A 25,521-nucleotide genomic window follows, 5' to 3' on the forward strand; every position below is an offset into this window, starting at 1 on the left:
AAAAATGTAATAAAAAGATACTTACATTTAAACTATAATAAAATGACTTTTTTGAAATGTAATTTATATCTTAATTTCAATGATACGACGTTTAGATAATTTATAGAAAGAACAAAAATAACGATGTAGACTATAAATCATTTTAATATTTTAACAAAGGAAAATCACACCATAATTTATTCCTAATGTTAAAAAAAATTCAAAATAGCTTTACATTTGTTATAGAAGTTTTGTTCAGTCAGTAATGTATAATGCATCCAACACTATTTAATTCTACATGTTCTATTTGGCTCCTTTCAAATTCCAAGTCAATCCTTTAGGTAAGTATCCTTATTTTTATATATAATACTTCAGAAACTATATATATAACAATCATGGTTGAACGCTATGTAATCTATAAGCATCTACATAGTTTGTCTGTCAACAGTATAAAGCTTGTAAGTATATTATGTTGAACGTTGATATTCTCTAAATAATACATCTCTTTATTCTGATCGACCATATTCCAAAAATGTGTATGGGCATCTAACATTGCAGTAGAAATTGAATTATCATACAATGGTTCATCTATTGGAAATAATTATAAATGCATGTTTGCACATGAAAATAGAGAAAAAAAGAAAATGGAGAGTTAACGATTTCATTATTTGATAAATCCTTTACCATTCCCTTTTACAATTCAGTGTAAACGCTGAACATGTTAATATTCTCTAAATAATACATCTATGTATGATCAACCATATTCTAAACATGTGTATGGGCATCTTACATTGCAGTAGAAATTGAGTTATCATACATTGGTTCATCTATTGGAAATAATTATAAATGCATGTTTGCACATGAAAATAGAGAAAAAAATAAATGGAGAGTTAACGATTTCTTTATTTGATGAATCCTTTACAATTCCCCTTTTACAATTCAGTGTAAACGCTGAATATACTCGGGAATGTTAATGCTGCCGTCTCAAAAATGTAATAAAAAGATACTTACATTTAAACTATAATAAAATGACTTTTTTGAAATGTAGTTTATGTACACATACATTGGTGTGTCGGTTTTCTTGTTTAAATTAACTGTATAACTTTGCATATCAGACCATAACGAAACTAATCAGTAAGCTGACCAGTTGAATTCCCACAAATATTGAACCCTTTATTCTGATACATCCACAAATTCATACAGTACTAGTTTGACGTCCACAAATTCATACAGTATTAGTTTGAGCTAAGAAAGAGGACAAATTTATCTTATATACCTTAATCGCACTCTAGCAACTTTATCATTGATGAAAACCACATCCAGTGATTTAATATATTTGACCAATTTGCAAACACCATGGCCATACAGTGTCTGGAGCGCATTTCTAAGTCCTGAGAGATGTTTAGACGAACTGAAACTTTCTCCTCTAAACCATTGTTAGTGTGAAAACTGTTCTTTGCTATTGATTTACATATTGTAATTGTTCTTTCTTGCATGCACCTGTATCTAATCTATAATAAATCACTTTTGAACGATATTTAGACGTACTGAAACTTTCTCCTCTAGATTATGTGTGCTCGTTCTTTTATGCACCTTAAACTATTCAATTAATCAGACTTCAAAGAGAGTGTAGGAAAGATTATATGATATAAAATTTAAAAAATATTTCTACGTACCTGTCCTAATCAAGAAAACTAGCACGATATCAAATAAATTGTGGCGATGTCATTGTAGATATTATTTTTTTTTTTCGCTAAAAATATATTGCTTGAACACAAGCTCGGTTTACTTTCTTTCAACCAATCGATGCATCATTTTTAATTTCACATTTTATCTTTTTTTTTTGTACTGCAGTTGAATAATAAATTAGAAAATCGTCTTTATGTAACTGCTGATTTTCATAATTTTCCAGATTTATTTTTAGTATTTATTTTTTGTTTTTTTTGTTTGTTAATTTCAACTGCCCGCATTTCACAAGTTCCCGCATTTTTGTTTATATATATTCTCTGTATTTGTACACGCAGAATTCATATGTAAAATAACAAAAACAAATATATGCCGAGGAGTTCATTCAGGCAATTCGTCTTATTTAAACACCTGTATACAATTGTGTATGACCAGTCGTATCGAAAAATAGATAGTACATCAAAGAAAGTACTTTTTTGTTTTTCATTTCCGTGGCAAATAAGACGTTTTAATACGATGAACCCTAGATTGTTTTTATCGGCAATAAAGGGTTATTTATAACAGATGGTTATTACGTTTAAAATTTGCAATAACTATAAGTAGATAAATACATCAATTAACACCAGAAAGAAAAAAAATCAGAAACAGTTATTGTCGAATAATTTATTTCCTCAACAAAACAAATTTTATATATATCAAAAAGTCAGCCAATGATTTTACGTTTAATGATTCAAAATACAAATGAAATACTATACGTTTTTTATTCTAGCATTTATATTAGAATGTATCATCCACATGAAGGGGCGTAACTCCTAATATCATTCGGTCACACTTAACGGATCTTAACCCGATATGAAAGTTTTGAACGTTGCACTTTATGATTGGTATAAATTTGTCCAAAACAGTCTTAACAGACTTGATTTAACGCTAGAACCGTACATCTGAATAAAGTTGACATGACTGAACGGACTGAACACACCATATCTGAACAGCGCTTAAAATCTGAAAAATCTGAACGTTTTTTCCTAGCGGTAAATTAAGCCGATCAAGTCTTGATCAGACCAAAATGACCATTCAGACTTGAATCTGTCTACTAGTATTAGGTATGAAAAATGTTATTGTTAAAAAAAATTCTTAAAAATCACTTTTGAAAAATATCAGAAGATACCAAAGGGATTACAAACAATTTTAGAAAAATCGACAATATAATGGAAATAATTTCAACAAAAACTACAGCTAAAAAACCACTGCATAAAATCGTTTGACTGAGCAAAACGAATATCTACACAAACCAGGGGTTTCTCTATATTGCAGTCAAAATAAGTGGTTAAAACAGATGATGAATATGAACATTGTATCTATACATTTTGCACGAGAAAGACAAATTCATCTACCTTTGATAAGGTAAGTAATCATACTAATACACATTTAAGATCAATTTTACGAAATAAAAAAGATTGAAAACTTCTTGCAGAAGAATTGTTTCCATCCAGATAACTTCATATTCCTGGAAATAATATTATCAGACATATATTATCAAAAAATGAATGCGCTTATTTACCTGTATATCTTGAAATAATTCTCGCTTAAATTTAAAAAAAAAATCTGCTCTCTTACAAACGATGTGTTATTTGGTGCTAGACAAACAGTCTGCAGGGTTAAAATTTGATGATTGTCTGAGCTAAATTAAAATAAAGATTCCAACACAGACTTTAACTTCATTTCATACCTCGTTTACTTCGTTTGGATCTATATCTGTTTGTTCTAATAACAATTTGACTATGTCGAGATATCCACCTTGAACAGCTAAGTGTAAGAGAGTATCATCATCCTGAAAACAGTTGCAACAATCACAGTAGTATACGATGGTATAAAAATGACAGACTTTACATAAATACATTGATGATTTAAACGTATGCATATAGTGACCATTTTAATAAATTACAATTTCTCTAAGACTGTAAATTTGCATAACGTTAATTGCATGTGTAAATAAAACAGGGTCAAGTCGATTTGTATTTCGAGTCCTTGTCTTTTAAGCAGCCATATACAAAACAAAGCTCACGTCATCAACATTAAATGTTTAAATGGTCATAGCTCTCACGCAAAAACGTCAAAATTGAAGGTTTCCTAAGATCAATTGTCGTTAGCCAAAAATAGATTAACGGGTGATCACATATAGAGTAATGTAGATACGATTTTAAGACAAACCTTATTCGTATTTAAAGATTATGTGTTATAGGTTAAGCTATATTTGCATTGAACCATCCAATATTGCAAGCACAAATTCCCAAATATTTATTTAAAAACCAATTCGATATGCAACATGATGAAAATTCATTACAACAAACTAATGAATGTAAAGTTAGTGATTATAAAGAGGCATTATAGAATTGAAATTTCAATACATTTAAACAGTGGTAAATGTATAACTGTATACTTTAGAAAAGAGTGTCGCAAGATACCAGAGGGACAGTCAAACTCATAGATCGATAATAAAACCTAACGACATGTCATTCTAAAAAAGAAAAAAGATAAAACAGACAAATAATAGTACAACATAGAAAACTAAAGACTAAGCAACACGAACCCAACCAAAACTGGGAGTGATCTCAGGTGCTCCGGAAGGGAAAGTAGATCCTGCTCTACATGTGGCACCCGTTGTGTTGCACATGTTATTAAAAACCCGGTAAATAGTCTAATTCGGTAGGTCACATTTGTGAAAAGGGAACGGGATGTTAGTTACGACATAAGGAACATATCCGATATCATCTTTAAAACGGATATTCCATTATGGTCAACAAAGAAATGATTTCAACCACCATTCGGAACTCTTGGTATAATAGCTTCCTTGTAAGCAGCAACCCTTTTACAAGGAAATCACATTCTAATGCAATAAGTTTGTAACGATAATTTTCATTGGACGTTGACAAATATTTTGAGGGGTTAGATTCCACGTTCTACCAGTCCGTAACTTAGAATGCCACCATTTTGAATTGATTTAAATTTTTTTGGGGTATGTTATTTCTCAAAAAATTAACAAGATAGTCACATTTTAAGCCTCAAAACCTTCTTTGTGTCCATATTTCAACCATTCTGAAGCGTACGAAAAGTAAACATACGTTTAGTATTCATGTTTGACATCCAGAGTATACATATGACGTCACATTGTTTAGATGTTCAAGACGATGCAACAGTTTCGCGGACTTTTTCATTTATGCCATTTTGTACCAAAATATTTATTAAATGACATTTTATTTAATATGTGGCCTTAGGATGGAGATAACTGTATTGTATTTTAAGCTTGGCCTTCGTAAAATCTTGATTTTACTGTCGCAAATATCCGTTTACCTATCTCCGCTCCGTGTCGCTAGGTAAACTCAATTTGCGACAGTAAAATCTACGTTTTACGAAGGCCAAGCTTAAAATACAATACAGGTATCTCCTAAATATGAAATACAGGCCAGGGAATATCGTATCAATTTGAAGATATATACTCCGTATGCAGTAGCTGTTGATATGTTGCTACATCGTAATGGAAAGTTCCCTATTCGGAAGCTAAAATCATCTCTTTTACCGTAAAGTTTTGTTTTCAACCGACCTTTATTGTCAATTTCTCGATTTTAGTCAAGATATGACGCAGACTTAACTGTTTCTGTTGTATCCTTTATCTCTAGTTCGATCGGATAAATGCGTTCAACATAGTTACTAAATTTTAAATTATTTAGTGAGAGAACATCATCTATATAGCGGAAAGTAAAGTTAAAGGATATTGCTCACTTCTTATCTTTCTTCCAAAGATGTTCCTGCATGAAGTCAGTCTTTGTTATAAAACAAAGCAATGCCACTTCTTTCAATTTGTCTTTTACTTTGGAATGGGCAATACTTGTGTAAAGTGTAGAAAAATCAAATGTTTGAATACTTTTGCAAGATGAAAGAGTATTAGATTGTATGTTCTCTATAAGATCTTTGAAATTTTTAAGTATCCACCTATGATTAACGCCGCCGCTAGAATAGGCAGTTTCACAATAACTAAGAAGCCCGGTTTTGATTGCTGATAAAAAAGATATCAATAGTTCAGAAAGAGGTTTTGTGGAGCACTTGGATGACACAGCAATATACCGTTGTTTGTAATGACACTTATGTAGTTTTGGGTATCCAATACAGTGATGGAAGATCCAGTTCTTCATCTTTGGTAGAAATTCCAAAGGAACATAGAACAGACTTATGATTATTTAGGATTTCCTCTTTGGTAAGTGTCGGAAAGAATATGTTGAGTTTCCAAGTAAATTGGCAAAACCTAATTCATTTATCAAGCAGTTTATGAAATGAGATTTACACACAAAAAACGATGTTGATAAGAACTTTATCTACGGTGACAACAACATATTTGTCATAGAAGTATGAACAGTGTTTTTCAACATTTCGGTCTTTACAGATTGACGTAGCATGGATATTGATAGACTCATTCAGTTTATTAATTCTGATTTGTATTAACGACCTAACAGCCTTAATCCTTTCAGAAAGATTATCTACGTCTTCTTTCTCGCGTTTAGCCGTTCGCCTTGCATAATCCTAGTATAGACTGAATTCATTAATATTTTTAAATTGCATTTCCATTGATGGATTTAGACCTACAATATTAGTATATGATCTAACTGAAAATAAAATAAATATTCTTCGAACATAAATGATGGACAAGCTGCTGTTTTTTTTTTAAAACATTAGCACTTTAGTTTTCAGGAAAAAATAGAAATCTATTTTTTTTTTCAAGCTTTTTACTATAGAGTCGAAGTTAAGATAAGTATAGATAAAGCCAACAGTAGTAAACTGCTGATAAATAGTCATAAATCCAGGAAGAGAAAACAAACCCGGGTCACAAACCAAAACTTAGGGAAACACATCAACTATATTAAGAGAAAAACAACGGAATAACACAAACACTGCACTGTTACAAACACAAACACCAAACAGACTAGTTGATAACAACTGCCATATTTTTGACTTGGAACAGGACAGTTTAACACAAAATGGTGGTTTTGAACCTGGTTTTATCGCCAGCTAAACCTACTGCTTATTAGGCAATTTTACAAATACCGCTAATATGACAATAAAACGTGACACAAATACAGTACAAATAAACGAAAGAACACTCAGGACAGTTATATAGACCTTTATAATATATATAGGTATTACGCTCATGGGTTATTGCTTATACAATTTTACACGCCTAAATTGATTTTGATCAGACTTGTTTTATCAATAGACAACAGTACATGTATCTATGCTGATCTACAGCTTACAGAAACAAAACACTACAAAGCCTGTGTTCTTTTTATTGATTGTGTATAGGCAAACGTTAACGATACAATTTTAGAATCCTTAATGCCCGAGGAATGATATAAGTAGAGTTTTATACGATTTATCATATATTTAAACAGGCGAGTATACATAAACTGCTTACTGATCCGAAGCATCTGGGTTAACTTTATATTTAATGTTGACAAGTTTTAAACATGTTAAAAGCTTAATCATATAAAGAAACTGCCTAATTATTCATCAGGAACACACCTGGGTTACCATACAATTTGCGTCCTGTTGTCCCTATAAATATATTGTTTGTAATTATTTGAAATAAGGGTAGTATTGGATTGAGTTCTTTTTATCTTTTTATTAGACATGTTACGAAAAGGTTTATTCTCGACGCTGAGGTTGACAAATTAGACTTTAAATTAAGAGACGGTGTCAAAACATTGATTATAATTTAAACAGGTAAAATTTTAATCTTGTGCGTCTTGGTAAATTCAAATCACATTTATCTAGAACATCATAATGTAACATACTATGATGGTAATTGCTTTTGTGATATCATTTTTGGCTATCATAAGACATAAAAAGTGTATTCGTGAAGGAGGGGGTGGGCTAGAAAAGGGGGGACTGAGAGTTATACAAGTTAATTCGATTATAGATTTATAATATATACATATTAAGCTAAATAGACATTAGTTTTATTGTTGTATTACAGTTCCTGAAAAAGTTCATTCTGTCGCTCCACTAATCATACACAGAGCTCTATAGTCTGGTAGATTTTTCTCTCTCCGGTGTCTTCATAAGCTTCCAATGACTGAAAGTTTTTAAGTGCTTTATAGCGTGTTCGACATATATCCGACACTCTGATATAGAAAATTCATTTGTTAACATTTTCTTCTTTCTACTCGTGGTTAAGCTTCCAAGTTGGTGGCGTCTGTAGGGGTAAACATTTTCGAAGAACATATATGACAGACAGTAGCTAAATACCACCACTGAACTACAGGCCCCTGACTTAGGACAGGCTAATGAAAAGTATTGCGGGCTTTACCATTTTTGTTATATATTTCCTGCCTTTTTATCGCCTTATTTTATCCGGACTTTTTATTAGTTTATTCAGCCTTGTTTGACTGATTTGGCTATTCTTTTTGGACCTTTTGGATTATAGCTCTTCATCCTTTATATAAGCTTTGGATTTCAAATATTTTGGCCACGAGCATCACTGAAGAGACATGTATTGTCGAAATGCGCATCTGGTGCAAGAAAATTGGTACCGTTAATTTTATTGACATGAATTGTCATCCTGCCTATTTTGTGTGAAGTTGCTCATTCTGCCTTTTTTTTAATCTCGAAACTCCTGTCCTGCCTTTTTCAAATTGAATCCTTGCCCCTCCCCCTCCCTGAAAAAAGATACCTCCATAGAGTAGTACTAGGTACACATCCAACAGATTTGATATAAAAACGCCATAATTATTTTTAGGGAACCCCAATCATTGTTATCTTAAATAGAGAAAAGACCCATCGATCATCGGTGTTATTTTTACTATCGTCATTTTTTAATGAAACGGTTGGCGAATTTCGACAAAACGTTTCAGGAATTTATAAAATACAAAATATTTGCATAAAGTGGCGTTAAGGTGTAAATGCAAAGTCATTATGCTATCATGCATTTGAAACGCTGCAGGGATGTTCAACCGGTGAGTAGTGGGGTATGTATTACACAAACCTCTTACCGTTCTGAACGCGCATGAAATATTTGCAACTGGATGTAAAGCAACCAACAATCAATAAATCACAAACCTCTTATAAAGAAAATACAAATTGAGCTGTAACTGTTCAAATTAAGACAACGTTGTAAGAAAATAAAGGAAAAAAAAACATGTATTCGAAGCTATATGATCGCGAGTAAATTTCCTAAAACTATAATGCAACAAGTTTCAAGTTGAAATTGTAAAACAAAATCCTGTTTAAGGTGTTTTAAAATAGACCCCCGTTAAAATAAAAAAAAATAGGTGGTAAACAAGTGGATCGAAATGCATACACTCCTTTGTTTGCTTTTCATAACTTTATTAAAATTACCGTAAGAAACTTATTCACAGCAGGTATAAAATAGATTATAATACCAGATTATTTGAAAGACCTTTTAAGGGCTCGCCGAAGAATTCACACACGTATGACTGTACCCCGTGTCTCTGTTGCCCCGCACATCTACTGCATTTACATGAACGTCCCTTCTCTCATTTTTTGCATTGCTCTCAATTCTCATATTGTTTATGGTAAAAATGTTATTGAATATTCGTTCCATACGGAATTTCCTCCAAAAGGATGAATGCAGGCTTTTAAATTATATTCAATGTATACACATGTAATCTCTTTTGTGTTTTGACACAACCCCACATTTAAAATGTAATTTGTAAACCTCAGCGTCGTGAATATACCTTTTCGTAACATGTCTATTAACTCAAAAACAAATAAACATATGATATAATTGTGTGTGACTTGGTCCAATTTATAAACCAATAAAATCCTTTAAAAAGACGTTTAATCCTTATATTCTTTCAAATATAAGGAGAACAGGGAATTAATTTTTCCACACTCCTAACCTCTATCACCCGTAATGTGTTTATCTTTGTAATTGATTAGACGTGGCACATAAATGTATTTGTTGGTTTACGCAAACATATGTACAAACTTTACTTTTTTGCATGTATTTCAGAGCTGTAAAGATTGTCAAATTATCCTGATTTTCCTAAGAAAAATAAAATACAGAGACTTTAAGATATCAAGCTTTTTTTTAACTGCAACAACAAATTTCACAGTATTATAAAAAAATAAATATTAACTTAGTTAACCAATGTTTTTGTTTATAGCTATTCCTCTAGCTTTTATCCATCGTTTGCTTTTATTATTGGATAGCCAAAACTTGTCTGTACATTTAATGGGTTATATACCAGAGGTAAAGTCTACATTAAACAAATTAAGTAAAATTGTATTAATATGACATTGAGCTGCCTTAAGCATCTCTTTGCTAAAATGATCTAGTCGAGGACTTTAACCAGATTTTAATTTGTCAATTGCATTATCTTATTCTACTTAAAAAATGTCATCAAAAAGTAGTTCTATTCAATAAGTATCCGTGAAGCATCGTTATCTGTAGAAATAGATGCAAAAGTAGCAAAATGTTATACCAAGTCTTGCGTTAATCTTAGTTACAGATTTATTACACATGTCATTGCGATGCTTTTTACTAGTTTCTGTTCAGGGTTGCTGTTTCTTAGTTTTCAAATGATTTATCATTTTAAAGAAAGCATTTTTTAAATCTTTTTTCTAGTTTTTCTAACTTTTCATACTTTTTATTTGATTTAAAAAAGACCCTTACATAATAGGGTTCTTAGTATACCTTTTCATATTATCTCATAAAATATTAGTATTTTAGACAACGTCAATACAGATATTAAAAGAGAGAAAAAAATATGCTTCTTTTTACAACAGTTTGTTTTTGAAAAATTACTTTGGAGATACATTACTATATATCTAGTGTGTTATTGAAAAAGAGTTGATAAAAGACAGAGCAGCTGTAGTTTATCCGATCTCATTCTAGATAATAGTATTTAATCAGGAGAAGCTGTAGTTTATAAGATCTGATTATAGGGAAAAGTATATAATCAGGAAAAGCTGTAGTTTATCAGATCTAATTCTAGATAATATCTAAATAATCGTTTATAAAAAGGAAAAACTGTAGTTTATAAGATCGTATTCTGTATAATAATATATAATCAGTACAAGCAGCTGTAGTTTATCAGATCGCAGAACAAGCTGTAGTTTATCAGATCTGATTCTAGATAATATCTAAATAATCGTTGATAAAAAGGACAAGCTGTACAGTATCTGATCTCCTTCTAGACAAAAAGTATATAATCAGGAAATACTGTAGTTTATCAGATCTGATGTAAGATAATGAAATATAATTAGGGCAAGCTGTCAGTTATCATATCTTATTCTTGATAATGTTATATAATCAGGGCAAGATTTAGTTTATCAGATCTCGATGTAGATGAAAGCATATATAATCAGGGCAAGCTGTTGTTTATTAGATCTTATTCTTAACAATAGTCAGATAGTATATAATCAGGGCAAACTGTAGTTTAATCAGATCTCATAATAGATAATAGTATATAATAAGGACCAGATGTAGTTTATCCGATCTCCATCCAGATAATAGTCAGATAGTATATACAAAGGTCAAGCTGTAGTTTATCAGACTTTATTCTAGAAAATAGTATATAATAAGGACAAGCTGTAGGTTATCCAATCTCATTTAAAAAAAAGTGTCAGATACTATATAATAACCGCAAACTTTTCCTGATAAACTAATATCTAGAAAGATAATAAGCGAAAGCTGTAGATAATCAGATCTCATTCTAGAAAATACTATTTTATCAGGAAAAGCTGTATGTAATCAGGTTTCATTCTTTAGAAAAGTATATAATCAGGGCAAGCTGGAGTTTATGAGATCTCTTTCTAAATATTAGTTTATCTGAGAAAAAATGTATTTTATCAAATCTAATTCTTTATAAAAACATATAAATAGGAGAAACTGTAGTTTATCAGATCTCATTCTAGATAATAGTATATAATCAGGAGAAGCTATAGTTTATCAGATATAATTCTTTAAAAAGGCATATAATCAGGAGAAGCTGTTGTTTATCAGATCTCATTCTAGATAATAGTTTATAATCAGGAAAAGCAGTAGTTTATCAGATTACCTTCTTTATAAAACTATATAATCACGACAAGCTTATGTGGATACAATCTCATTTTAGATACTAATATATAATCAGGAAACGCTGTAGTTAATCAAATCTCACTCTTTATGAAAAGTATATAATCACGACAAGCTTTTGTTTATCAGGTCTCATTCTAGAGAATAGAATACAATATGGATAAGCTGTCGTTTATCAGATTTCATTCAGGATAAAAGTTTATAATCCTTGAAAGCTGTAGCTGTAGTGAGATTATCAAACTGTGGAAATGTTCAAGTGTGTACAGCCCTGGTGCGAAAAATATTACATACCTTATTTACACAGTTTACATCTATATCTGTTCTTTTTAATAACAGTTTGACTGTGTCAAAATATCCATGTTTAACAGCTGAGTGTAAGGGAGAGTCGCCTCTCTGAAAACAAAAGTGCATTGATCACAAAAATAGTCGAAGGTATAGATATGAACAACTTTTTGAAAATAAGTCTCATACAAAAATACGAAATACTAGCCAACAATACGCGAAACCAACTTATTTGGGTACCGTGTTTGCAGAAAAGTCTCATGATGTTTTCTGAGACATCCTTTTTTTAATGAACTAAAATAAAAGGATGAAAATTCACGGTTCTAATTAAAGACGAGAGTAGTATACCGCTGTTTAATAACCATAATTCGATTAAGCAAAGAAAAAGTAAACCACAGAACAACAAAGGAACACTGAATTAAACCAAGGGAATGCTAACAAAAATAGAAACGGACAGTTGATAACAACTGCTATATTCCTGATTTGGTAAAGGATATTTTAAGAAAAAAAGTGTGTTGATTTTCTTTATTTGCATCTATATTTTTTTTATCTAAAATAGCGTTTGGACCATGGTTAGGGGTACATCTTTAACAGCTGTGTTTTAAGGAGTGTACGTTTACTGAAATAAAAAGGTTGCAATGTTCACACATTGTTTGGTAGTATCATACGGACGTAGAAAAATATTAATTTTATTGGAATAATTCGATTAGAAAGATGAGGTAACAATACACGCGATAAACTAATTAATGTTGAGACCAATTAACAATCGCAACTGAAACTGTACATTTGCAGTATGTTTATAGATTTGTAAAGAAAACATGCGTATGACAAAGTGTTGTCGATTCCCATCTTAATATACAAATGACATGTGTGTTCAATTGACAATCGGAAGTTAAATGAAGTCAAGTTCAACAAAGCCGCTAATATGGGTAAACAGCATTGGAAAATCAATTACAATTCAAATATAACTGCAACAAACACTACCAAAACAAGAGTTAAATACTTGTGCTTTAGTTTTTAATACTCACAACCACCTACTACCTTGGTTTGCTCACAATACAATTCGTTGTTAAGTGTACATTATCAAATCAACTGCAAATGAACAGTTTATTGCGGCACTTATTTTGTAAGTTTTTGGTGGGTTTCTTGTTGCTTTTACTTCAGTTTTCTATGATGTGTCTTTTGTACTATTATTTGTCTGTTTTCTTTATTTTTTTAGCCATGGTTTTGTTTGTTTATTTTAGATTTATGAGTTTTGCTGTACTTCTGGTATATATCGTCCCTCTTTTGTAATCGTTCCAACTCTGGAAGGATTTGTTTTAAATTTAAATCGACAACAAAAACGCACCGAGAAGGTTGCCACAGTTATAATATGACTGATGAAAATGCTCAACAGTTGGTACAGTCGTTAATGTATAACTGTTTTAATGCTAAAAAAACGTCGAAACAGTAAGAAATAAATTAATTTAAAACTAATGACACCTTAAGCAATATTAAAGAATTTAAAAAACGACACAGCTGTCATAACCTCCTACTACATTGGTTTGAAACTGCTTGTAAAAACATGATATGTTATAATATTTGCCACTGGACGTTTCAATTTGTTTTCAATGTGTCTAGTGATTTTTTTTTTTATGTATTTCATTGTTTTCTACCTAACATCTCTTCGAGAGAGAGCAAATGATTCACCACTTGATGCACTATTTAACAACAAATTAAAATGGGTGTCATAATTTTCCAGATTTTTTCTTTGTATTTGTTTCCTTTGTTTTCTCTAACATGTTTGTTAGTTTCAGCTGCTAGCACCTCGAAAACTAAATAAAGTATCCGCAATTTCTATTTTTTCTGTGTATTTGTACACGCATATATATGCAGAGTAGTTCATTCAGGCAAATTGTCTTATTTTAATACCTACATAAACGATTGTGTATAGTCGCTTGTATCGAAAATAGATAGTACATCAAATAAAGAAAGTACTTACAACGTTCGATTACGATGAACCCTAGGTTGTTTTCGTCGGCAACATAGGGTTATTTAACAGATGGGTATGCATAAAATAATGTGAATGTTAAAAAAAATCTCGAAAATCTCATAGTTACAAAACTTAAATTTAAGCTGGGAAATCGGAAGTAGTAAGAGAATAGTGGTACAGCTTTATTATAAAAAAAAAACATGTCTATGTGATGATGGTTGCGCAAGATGAATAATAGCAATTCAAACAGTTTAAATTGACACCCATAAAAATAAGAAGTACCTCATACCTTATTCTTTTGATTTGGGTCTATACGTGAGATTTTCAATAGCAATTGGACAATTTCAAGTTGTCCTCTTCTAGCAGCTATGTGTAAAACAGTGTCCCCATCCTGAAACATAAAGATTGAATTATATTCAGTAATTACGCATAAGACTGATTGATATTCAGTTTAATACCAACATTTAATTACTGGTAAGTTACAGATACAAACAAATAAAGATAAACACAAATTGTTTATTGTTCGATAATTTGTAATTTCTGTATTTTATAAGTATCCTTAAAACTTATGCATTTTGTATACAGAAATAACTCATATTTATCAAATCGTTAAGAATTGAGAAAAAACGTAATTTTTTGCTGTATATTTATCAACATTAAAAAAATTGTACTTTTTGACAGTTTTATAAAATTTAATTCACGTAATCTCTCTGCAAAATGAAACAAAAAAAAACGGGATCATGCACTCGTTTTCAAATTAAATCAGTTCGAATGATACAAATCAGTCGAAACATGCATCTTTTCCCGGTATGTCACAGTTTGACATCGCGAAAAAAACATTTTACGTTAGCAACGTCATTACCTCCCCTGTAAATGTATCGTATGCCCTTAATGTGTTGAGTGATTTTTTTTGATTTTTTTTTTGTGTATTTCATTGTTTTCTACCTAACATGTCTTCGAGAGAGAACAAATGATTCACCACCTGATGCACTATTTAACAACAAATTCAAATGGGTATCATATTTTTCCAGATGTATTCTTAGTATGTATTTCTTTTGTTTTATCTAACATGTTTGTTAGTTTCAGCTGCTAGCACCTCAAAAACTAAATAAAGTACCCGCAATTTCTATTTTTTCTGTGTATTGTACACGCATATATATGCAAAGTAGTTCATTCAGGCAAGTTGTCTTATTTGAATACCTACACATATAAACGATTGTGTATAGTCGCTTGTATCGATAATAGATAGTACATCAAATAAAGAAAGTACTTACAAAGTTCGATTACGACGAACCCTAGATTGTTTTCGTTGGCAACATAGGGTTATTTAACAGATTGGTATGCATAAAATAATGTAAATGTTACAAAAAAAATCGAAAATCTCATTGTTACAAAACTTAAATTTAAGCTCGGAAATCGGAAGTAGTAAGAGAATAGTGGTACAGCTTTAATAAAAAAAAAACATGTCTATGTGTTAACGGTTGCGCAAGATGAATAATAGCAATTCGAACAGTTGAAATGACACCCATAAAAATAAGAAGTACCTCATACCTTATTCTTTTGATTGGGGTCTATACGTGAGATTGTTGATAGCAATTGGACAATTTCAAGTTGTCCTCTTCTAGCAGCTATGTGTAAAACAGTGTCCCCATCCTGAAACATAAAGATTGAATTTTTTTCAGTATTTACGCAAAAATGTAAACAATACATGAGCCTGCTTGATATTCAGTTTAATACTTGCCACTCCACTGGATCTGTGTACACTATGTTTTGTAATGTAACTTGCAAAACCTAGAACATGCATAATGTTGTATACCTTCTTTTGTGTCGATGAAGCATGCAGTATGTTGGCAAAACATCACATTCATTCAACAAACGCGTGAATTGTCCTCGAAGTGACTGAACCTTCAAGTCCGAACTCCACCCTCCACGTAAGTCGTCATTTGATATCATTTTTACACGCTCAAACTGATCTCAAAAACCTTACCATCACAATCAAAGACCACAACTTTGGTTGGTCAAGGGCCGACAGACTTGCTCGGGAAAGGTTTTGGATAAGAAAATTGATGTTAGTTTCCCCAGAGGGCATACATGAAACAACGTAGAATGGGTCACTAATTTTCCCTACCATCACTCATTTTTCCTGCCATCATTTTTATTTTACTTTAGTAAATAAAATTTGATTAATTTTTATAATCATTATTAAACTGCTATTTACTTCGGATGTTTAAATACGCAGTCTCTGATATAATTGCTCTACCGTTGTCAAATTTGAAAAAAAGTATACCAACTTAGATCGGCCAGTGCTGTTTTTTGGGAAAAAATGTCCACGCAGTTGTTATAACATCTTAACTGTCGTAATCTGTGGAATTTTGAGTTGTGCCAGCTCATATCACAAATTTTATTTAAGCATATCATTGCAGTCTTTGCGTAGTGTTTGGAAAATTTTAATTTGTACCAGCGTCTCTGCTGTTCGCTTAAACTGTTTTTTTTTTGTATAAATTTCTAAGATTGTGAAAGTGATTCATTTTACATCGTGATTATACTGATGAAGGATAACTGTTATTCATAATATCTTCCATTTGTTCATTTTATTGTTATTTTTGGTGATCATGTACCCTTTTAAACAGGTTATATATATATGTTACAACAAGAACTAGGTCGCTATGACCTAAATTTTCTGATGGAGAAGCTTGGATAACATGTTTAAAATGATAAACAAGAGTTATGAAGAGGGCACCTATTGTCAACAGCTTCAATATTGTTTTGTGCGTGCTATAAAATCATGCATGCCCTTTCACACTCAGAAACACAGCGGTGTCGTTTAGATTTATTGAAAAGTGTGATAATGTCAGTTTAAGGAGAACAACTTATGGTAAATAAATGATATTTGAAATACTGTTGTATAAGCACTGTGATGCATCTTATATCCATGGAAATTATAAGGCTCTGTCCGCTAATTCTTGGTCTATTGACCTTGTAACTTTAGCATTTATTATATCATAAAGTTTGCGAATAGACAAGTTAAATGCGGACCATTAATGATAAGTCAGTGATCAGTTAAATGCAGTTATATTAGTTCCTATGGCATTTCTTATTTACAGACATTATTAGGCCCTATAATTTTAGAAATGGTTCTTTTACTTTTAAATTTTGCAAGAATTACATTTCAAAGTATTTGTATTTAATTTAATAGGTTTTTTTTTTTATCAAATTTACAAACATGAAGAGACAAATCATATCAGAGTCAAGATTATTTATTAAATGTTACATATTTTATTGACAAAAAACAAAAAGAAATACTGTTGACAAAAGCGAAAAATGACGAGTGCTTGCAAAACCAATGGTAAGCAAAAACAAAACAATCGTCCTCCTAGCACTCGTTTTTTTTTTTAATTTCCTTTATTAAGTAAAAATTGAGAATGGAAATGGGGAATGTGTCAAAGAGACAACAACTCGACCACAGAAAAAAACAACAGTTTATTAACAAAAAATCAACCGAAAGTATTCATTTAACGTAAAATTATCAACAAGAACTGTGAATAAATTGATAATTTATTAAGATTTTTTTTTTAAATTGCATATGATCTCAATATTGATGATTAAAAGATTCGACTAAAGCAAATTTCAATCAGGCAAATCATATTGCGAGGTTAAAATTGTTCACTTGAGAAGGAAGATCAAATTTGTTGTACATGTAACGAATGTGCATAACGGAAGAACGTGCCTTAAAAGAGGAACGAAAGATACCAGGAGGACAGTCAAACTCATAAATCGAAAATAAACAGACAACCCAAAACTAAAAATAAAAAAAGACAAACAGACAAACACTAGTACACAAGACACAACATAGAAAACTAAGGAATAAGCAACACAAACCCCACAAAATACAAGAGGTGATCGCAGGTGCTCCGGGAGGGTAAAGTAGATCCTACTCCAAGTGTTGCACCCGTCGTGTAGCTTATGTGATAACAAATTCGGTAAATCACATTTATAAAAGGGAAGGGGATTGTAGTAACGACGTAAGGAACATATCCGATATCATTTGTGAAACGGTTATTCCATAACGGTCAACCAACTCGTGATGGCGTCCGTAACATTTACGGAGGGATGATTTCAACCTCACCATTTGTAAATAAAGGCAACAGTAGTATACCGCTATTCAAAACTCATAAATCCATGGACAAGAAACAAAATCGGGGTAACAAACTAAAACTGAGGGAAACGCATTAAATACAAGAGGAGAACAACGACACAACATTAAAATACAGCACACACAGAAACGGACTAAGCATCAGACAAAATCCTAACTCTTGGTTAAATATTAAACTGAAAAGGGAAATTGGGAATGTGTCAAAGCGACAACAACCCGACTTTTTCCTATTTTTTTATTTAAAGTTTTCTTTTTTTTTCTTTTCCTTTTTTTTTTTAACTTTTTCAAAATCTTCCCTGTAGTTGTTAGATGTAGATTTTGCAAAAGTTTCACCAAGCTTGTTAGCAATATCCTTTTCAGATGTTAATAGATCATTGCCATTTTTCAAATGTTTAACAGTGGCGTTAGAATTTTTACCTTTTATTTGTTTGTACTATATTCCAAACGTTTGTCATCGGAGTCCGATATGTTATCCCCGAGATATTTTTTTTTCAGGATGTTCGTCGGGCTTGTTTACAAGTCCGCCGTGCCTTAACTCGAAAAATACAGAAATTAATTAGGTTGTTCGTTGTTGGTTGTTGATTGAACCGTCTTTCAGATTTTTCAACTATTGCTTAATCACAAGCGTCATCAAACCCTGGTTTGCTGTGATGTTTCGGAATTGCCGAGGTCTAAGGAATAGTTCTGTCAGCAATTGACGTTAAAACTGTATTAAAAGTTAAAATTGGATCTTGTACAGTCTCAAACATCTTTGACTGAAGTTCCGCTTGACAGAGATTCTCAAACAAGGACCAGTCCGCCTTGTCAAGTTTCCAACGTGGTATTCTCTGTTGGGTAGAAGTAAAAATATGTTCAAGTACTATTGGAAAGTGTTCACTTCCACATATATAGATCATCATGAACACATCATGAATAATCCAGAAGAAGAAAGGGATCGCAAGTAGTGATATCAATAGGAGAATAAGTACCGTTTCCAGGATGAAGATAAGTATAAGATCCATCATTAACAATGCATAATCCTTCTTGAGAGACAAAGTCCTCAATGATCTTACCTTTGACATTATGAGACTTGCTACCCCACAATGGATTGTGGGCATTGAAGTCGCCCTTAAGTATAAATGGTGAGGGTAATTGATCAGTTAGGTTTTTGAGTTTAGCTTTATCTATAATTGAATTGCCTGCAGATACGTGGTGAGTTGAACTGTGCTATGAATGACGTTGTTCCTCACAAAAATGAATGATCCGCCTGCAGCACGTTCATCTTCGTTAGAAAATATGCTATACATGTTGTATCCTTTTAAATATACATTGTGACTGTCTTTTAGATGAGTTGCTTGAAGTCAAATATAATAGGTAAAAATTACTGAACTAGAAATATTAACTCGAGAAGATTTAATTTAAGACCTCGGTAATTCCATTGGATGATATTAGTCATAATTTAATAATAAAAGGGCGAATGCTGTCGAGCTGGCCAGCATTCTTATTTCTCTCACCCTGAGATTGTGATCTTTCGGGTTGCGGAACACTTTCAATTTCCATTTCAGTTTCTTCGACAAGTATTGAAAATCTGTTGTGTGAGGAGAATCGTCGATCTCCAGGACCAAACGCAGCTGGTTTTACTCGGCCTCGACCCCTACCCCGCGACCAGAAGACCTCTTAGAGGATGTATTTACTGGCTTCTTGTGGACATCATTCTTTTCTGGAGATCGAAGAGGAGATGGGGCTTTATTAGACTATGTACCGGATGTAGAAGATAACTTTTTAGATGCAGATGAAGGAAGACTATTGGAGGTGGAAGAATCATCTATGTCACTGGGAAGATCCCAGACAGATTCACCGTCCCAACTTTCTGATTTAACAGTTTCTTTCTTTTTTTAATTCTTTTTTTAATTTTTTTAGGTGATGACATTGAGTTTTGTAAGGAAGATTGAGTTGACTGAGTACTGGTTTTAGAAGATACAAGTTTTCTTACAATTAATATTTTATCGGTAGGTTCTGTTCAAACAGGCAGCATTTTAAATGTATCAGCATCTATCGGCTATGTCCTATGTATTCTCGTGAATGAATGAGCGGACAACTTTGCTGTCGTACGATGGTCTGTTTGAAACAAGAAGATCATTCGAAACAGAAACTTTCTGTTTAGCTTCTGGGTAACTTATGTTTCTTTCTGTTTGAATTTTAATAATATGTTTTTCTTTAAGGTAAACAGGGCAGTCCCTGGACGATGAAAAATGGGATTCACCACAGTTTACGCATTTAGAAGAACTAGAGTTACAGTTTGTTACCCCGTGTCCTTAGTCAAAACACTTGAAGCATCGCTGCGTACCACGACATTGTTTGCTTTCATGGCCAAACTTTTGACACGTGAAGCATCGAATTGGATTAGGGATAAACATGTCAACTCTGGTTCCGAAGAAACCTAAAGTAATAGATGGAGGAGGAGTTGGAGTTATAAAGGTCAAAAGATAAGTATTTAATTTGATTATGTTTCCATTCTTTTTTTATTTGAAATCTAACAACATCAGTTACACCTTGGCTTGACAGTTTCTAACAGATTTCTTCCACAGTAAGGTCACCAAGGTATTGACTTCTGTCTCGAATTATCCCCTTACATCTGTTCCAACTGGTTTGAGGAGAGGCAGAAGCAGAAAAGTTTGTTATTGTAGTCATTGTAAGCAAATTTGTTCATTCACTTTTGTAGGAGCATTCAACCAACAAATTGCCAGATCTCATTTTTGAAACTTTTTGACAGTACCAGCAACACTTTGAATTTGTTTGTGAATTGCAAAGGGTGATATTTTTGAAATTGGTTTTTCATCTGTTCCTTTTATTACAATAAATCTAGGCCAACTGTCATTTTCCCGACAGAGCACTGAATCATCAAATGTTTTTTACTTATGTATTAAAACTGATTTAGAGGGTTGGTTTTGTTGTGCCACATGAAAATGAGAAAGATTCACCATTCTTGTCATCCATCCACCTAGGAGTGCCTACAAGGGCGATGCTGGGTTTCCATGGCGAACCAGGATCAAGTGCTAATGCTGAGAACGAGCTCCAATATATAATGTAGCTGGTCCCCTAAATTAGCCCCTAAGATCCTCCACTGCGGAAAGCAGCAGATGTTCCCAGAATTGTATACTCAAGCAGAGCGTACCCATCAGGCAAAATAGAAAGCTTACCACTTGATTGGCCCATAAGCCATCGCCTTTTTCAGTTATCCGAAATATAAATAGTTTAATTTAAAACACATGTGTATATAATGAAAATTGTTACAAGAAAGCTTATTGTGGAGGATTTACTGAAGGGCTCGACATCACCAGCCGATTGATCGAACCGGGTCCATCCGACCTCCCGTTTAGATGATACCGGTGCCAAAGCAGCCTATTGAACTATAGTCTCGTCCGTCCGGGTATTTTCTGACCGTAAGGAGTCTGGCTATAGCCCTCATCCGCAAGGATTTAGTCAACCACCGACACGGGTAGCAACCCACAACCAACGGGTTGGAGTGCCTATTTTATTCAAAACATCGGGCATCCCACGATGTTCAGATCACTTTAGTCTGGTCTCTACCCTTCGACCTGTCCCGCATGGGTAACCCTACCAGGAAACGAAGCTCCAGCTGGAATAGCTCTTGGGGTCACTGAGACACGCAACCCCTCCCCCCCGACCACGGCAAGGATAGCGATCCACCAGAGGGTCTCTAGTTCGATGGGATAGATGCGTTCAACATAGTCACCAAATTTTGAATTATTTAGTGAAAGAAAATTGCTACTTACCATTTCGTTAAAATTGACCAATATTTCAGTATAGAACGACGACAGTTTAGCCTCTGTGCGTGAAGAAATTACATTTGACATATTTGACCGTGCGAAAATATACTCAATCTGAATGACAGACATGATATGAAATCGTGATCAATACAGAATGACCTGAACAGTTTGAATACTGGGAAAAAATGGAATATTGAGACTTGTTGATAATTGCAATACTAGGAATTCACATCAGGAAATAAGATAAGTAAACATGTAATTGGATGCAGCTTTTTCTAAATAGGCATAAATAAATTTTCTTTTTTGCTCAGTAATTAATTAAATAGTGCGGTGACCGAATAGGAAAAAGTCGATAATTAAAAGAGTTTGATTTCAATAATGGTTCATGGCCAAAAATTGGCGCAGTCATAGAAAAACAATTTTACTTGAATTCAAGATTGGTTTTCTTTTGCCGTTTTAATATTAAAGTATTTTGCAAAGTTTAGAGCCAAACTTTGGATAAGTAAACCCTTAATAATATACATTTTGTATATGAAACTTGTCCATTTGTCCATGTGTTATTGCTTGTACACTTTTAAGCTTATAGTTAACTAATCAATAGAATTAAATACAAATATATAAAATAATCTTATCAAATCTTTAACAAAAACAAAGCAACAAACAGTGAAAAATTGTTGAAAATATAAATCGGACTGTTAAACGTAAATATTCATCAAAATCTGAGATATTCATACTATAGTCACTACCTGATCCCTAAGCAAACTAACACTTAACAGCAAAGTATAAATAAACGGAAGATTTGTTCCTTTTAGCATTTGACTTGTTTTGCTTCATAACATCTTTTGCCGTTTCAATATTAAAGTATGTTGCAAAGTTGTGTACATATTTTACTAGCGAAATCGTCTGCAGGGTTTGAATTCGATGGTGGTCTGAGTTATATAAACAAAGGATTCCAACACTGACTAGATCTACATTTCATACCTTGTTTACTTTGTTTGGATCTGTATCTGTTCTTTCTAATAACAATTTGACTATGTCAAGATATCCACCTTTAACAGCTAAGTGTAAGATAGTATCATCATCCTGAAACAGAATAAAAATTCACAGTATTATGCTAAGGTCTAAAGATGACAGACTTAACAAAATTATTTGATTAAAATCCAGGTTTGATCAACCATTTTCTACATAAGAAAATGCCTGTACAAAGTCAGGAATATGACAGTTGTCATCCAATCGTTTGATGTGTTTGAGTTTTTGATTTTGATATTTGATAACGGACTACTTTCCGTTTTGAATTTTCCTCGGAGGTCGATATTTTGTGATTTAATTTTTGATAATTTAAATAAAAAAACCGTAAGAATGCACGCTTTAAATTATTTATTTAAAACCCGTTTTTAAATTGTTATTACTCTGAGACTGAAAATGAGCATTTAGTTTTACTTGAATGTGTATATAATAACATTCTCATTGCCAGGTGAATTCTTGTCCTCCCCATTGTCAGAAGACAAATGTGCAATTAAGTCCATGTCATAAAATGTAATGGTCGAAATGATCTATCGCGAACGCTTAAAAATACACGGATCTAAGCAATATACTGTAGCTGTTCACATTTTAATCAAAGGGTAATCACAAATAAGTTTAATTAAATACACTAAATTAATATATTTCTTATATATATGTTAAGTGTTAACGGAAAAGTTAAAGAGCGAAATTAACACATCTCTAAAATATTGACTATAACTACATTTCATACCTTATTTACTTTAGTTGGATCTATATCTGTTTGTTCTAATAACAATTTGACTATGTCGATATATCCTCCTTTAACAGCTAAGTGTAAGAGAGTATCATCATCCTGAAAACAGTTGGTTGCAATAATGACAGTATTATGCAAAGGCCAAAATATGACATACTAAAAATGTGATGTTTTTCAACAGTCTACATTTTAGTTTTCAAAAATAGAATTGAAATCCGTTCCTTTTTTTCAACCTTTTATAAATGTAAAATTTCGTGCCAAACTTTGGATAGGTAAACCCCTTAATAATATACTTGTTGTATATGAAACTTGTCCATTTGTTTATGTGTTATTATTTATAGACTTTTAAGCTTATAGTTAACTAATCCATCACTTTAAATACAAATATAAAAAAAAATCTTATCAAATCTTTAACAAAAACAAAGCAACAAATAGTGAAAAATTGTTGAAAATATAAATCGGAATTTTAAAGGTAAATATTCATCAAAATCTGAGATTTTCATACTTAAGTCACTACCTGATCCTTAAGCAAACTAACACTTTACAGCAAAGTCTAAATAAACAGAAGATGTGTTCCTATTAGCATTTGACTTGTTTTGCTTCATAACATCTTTTGCCGTTTCAATATTAAAGTATTTTGCAAAGTTGTGTACATATTTTTCTACCGACATCGTCTGCATGGTTTAAATTCGATGGTTGTCTGAGTTATATAAACAAAAAATTTCAACACTGACTGGATCTACATTTCATACCTTGTTTACTTTGTTTGGATCTGTATCTGTTCTTTCTAATAACAATTTGACTATGTCAAGATATCCACCTTTAACAGCTAAGTGTAAGATAGTATCATCATCCTGAAACAGTATAAAAATTCACAGTATTATACTAAGGTCTAAAGATGACAGACTTAACAAAATTATTTGATTAAAATCCAGGTTTGATCAACCATTTTCTACATAAGAAAATGCCTGTACAAAGTCAGGAATATGACAGTTGTCATCCAATCGTTTGATGTGTTTGAGTTTTTGATTTTGATATTTGATAACGGACTACTTTCCGTTTTGAATTTTCCTCGGAGGTCGATATTTTGTGATTTAATTTTTGATAATTTAAATAAAAAAACCGTAAGAATGCACGCTTTAAATTATTTATTTAAAACCCGTTTTTAAATTGTTATTACTCTGAGACTGAAAATGAGCATTTAGTTTTACTTGAATGTGTATATAATAACATTCTCATTGCCAGGTGAATTCTTGTCCTCCCCATTGTCAGAAGACAAATGTGCAATTAAGTCCATGTCATAAAATGTAATGGTCGAAATGATCTATCGCGAACGCTTAAAAATACACGGATCTAAGCAATATACTGTCGCTGTTCACATTTTAATCAAAGGGTAATCACAAATAAGTTTAATTAAATACACTAAATTAATATATTTCTTATATATATGTTAAGTGTGAACGGAAAAGTTAAAGAGCGAAATTAACACATCTCTAAAATATTGACTATAACTACATTTCATACCTTATTTACTTTAGTTGGATCTATATCTGTTTGTTCTAATAACAATTTGACTATGTCGATATATCCTCCTTTAACAGCTAAGTGTAAGAGAGTATCATCATCCTGAAAACAGTTGGTTGCAATAATGACAGTATTATGCAAAGGCCAAAAGATGACAGACTAAAAATGTGATGTTTTTCAACAGTCTACATTTTAGTTTTCAAAAATAGAATTGAAATCCGTTCCTTTTTTTCAACCTTTTATAAATGTAAAATTTCGTGCCAAACTTTGGATAGGTAAACCCCTTAATAATATACTTGTTGTATATGA

General features: G+C 32.1%; 1 protein-coding gene across 1 annotated transcript in view; it reads right to left on the reverse strand.

Moving 5' to 3' along the window:
- LOC134727740 (putative ankyrin repeat protein RF_0381) overlaps nucleotides 1-25,521 on the reverse strand; it is a 296,205-nt gene that overhangs the window by 268,792 nt on the left and 1,892 nt on the right. Inside the window, exons 4-11 of the mRNA XM_063592127.1 lie at nucleotides 25,213-25,314; nucleotides 24,441-24,542; nucleotides 23,686-23,787; nucleotides 22,914-23,015; nucleotides 15,561-15,662; nucleotides 14,299-14,400; nucleotides 12,047-12,148; nucleotides 3,395-3,496 (exon numbers count right to left, since the gene is read on the reverse strand). Of these exons, the coding sequence (XP_063448197.1) occupies nucleotides 3,395-3,496; nucleotides 12,047-12,148; nucleotides 14,299-14,400; nucleotides 15,561-15,662; nucleotides 22,914-23,015; nucleotides 23,686-23,787; nucleotides 24,441-24,542; nucleotides 25,213-25,314 (816 nt within the window). The remainder of the gene's footprint in view (nucleotides 1-3,394; nucleotides 3,497-12,046; nucleotides 12,149-14,298; nucleotides 14,401-15,560; nucleotides 15,663-22,913; nucleotides 23,016-23,685; nucleotides 23,788-24,440; nucleotides 24,543-25,212; nucleotides 25,315-25,521) is intronic.

Source organism: Mytilus trossulus, chromosome 8 (assembly GCF_036588685.1).
Source record: "Mytilus trossulus isolate FHL-02 chromosome 8, PNRI_Mtr1.1.1.hap1, whole genome shotgun sequence".
In the NCBI taxonomy this organism is placed as follows: domain Eukaryota; kingdom Metazoa; phylum Mollusca; class Bivalvia; order Mytilida; family Mytilidae; genus Mytilus; species Mytilus trossulus.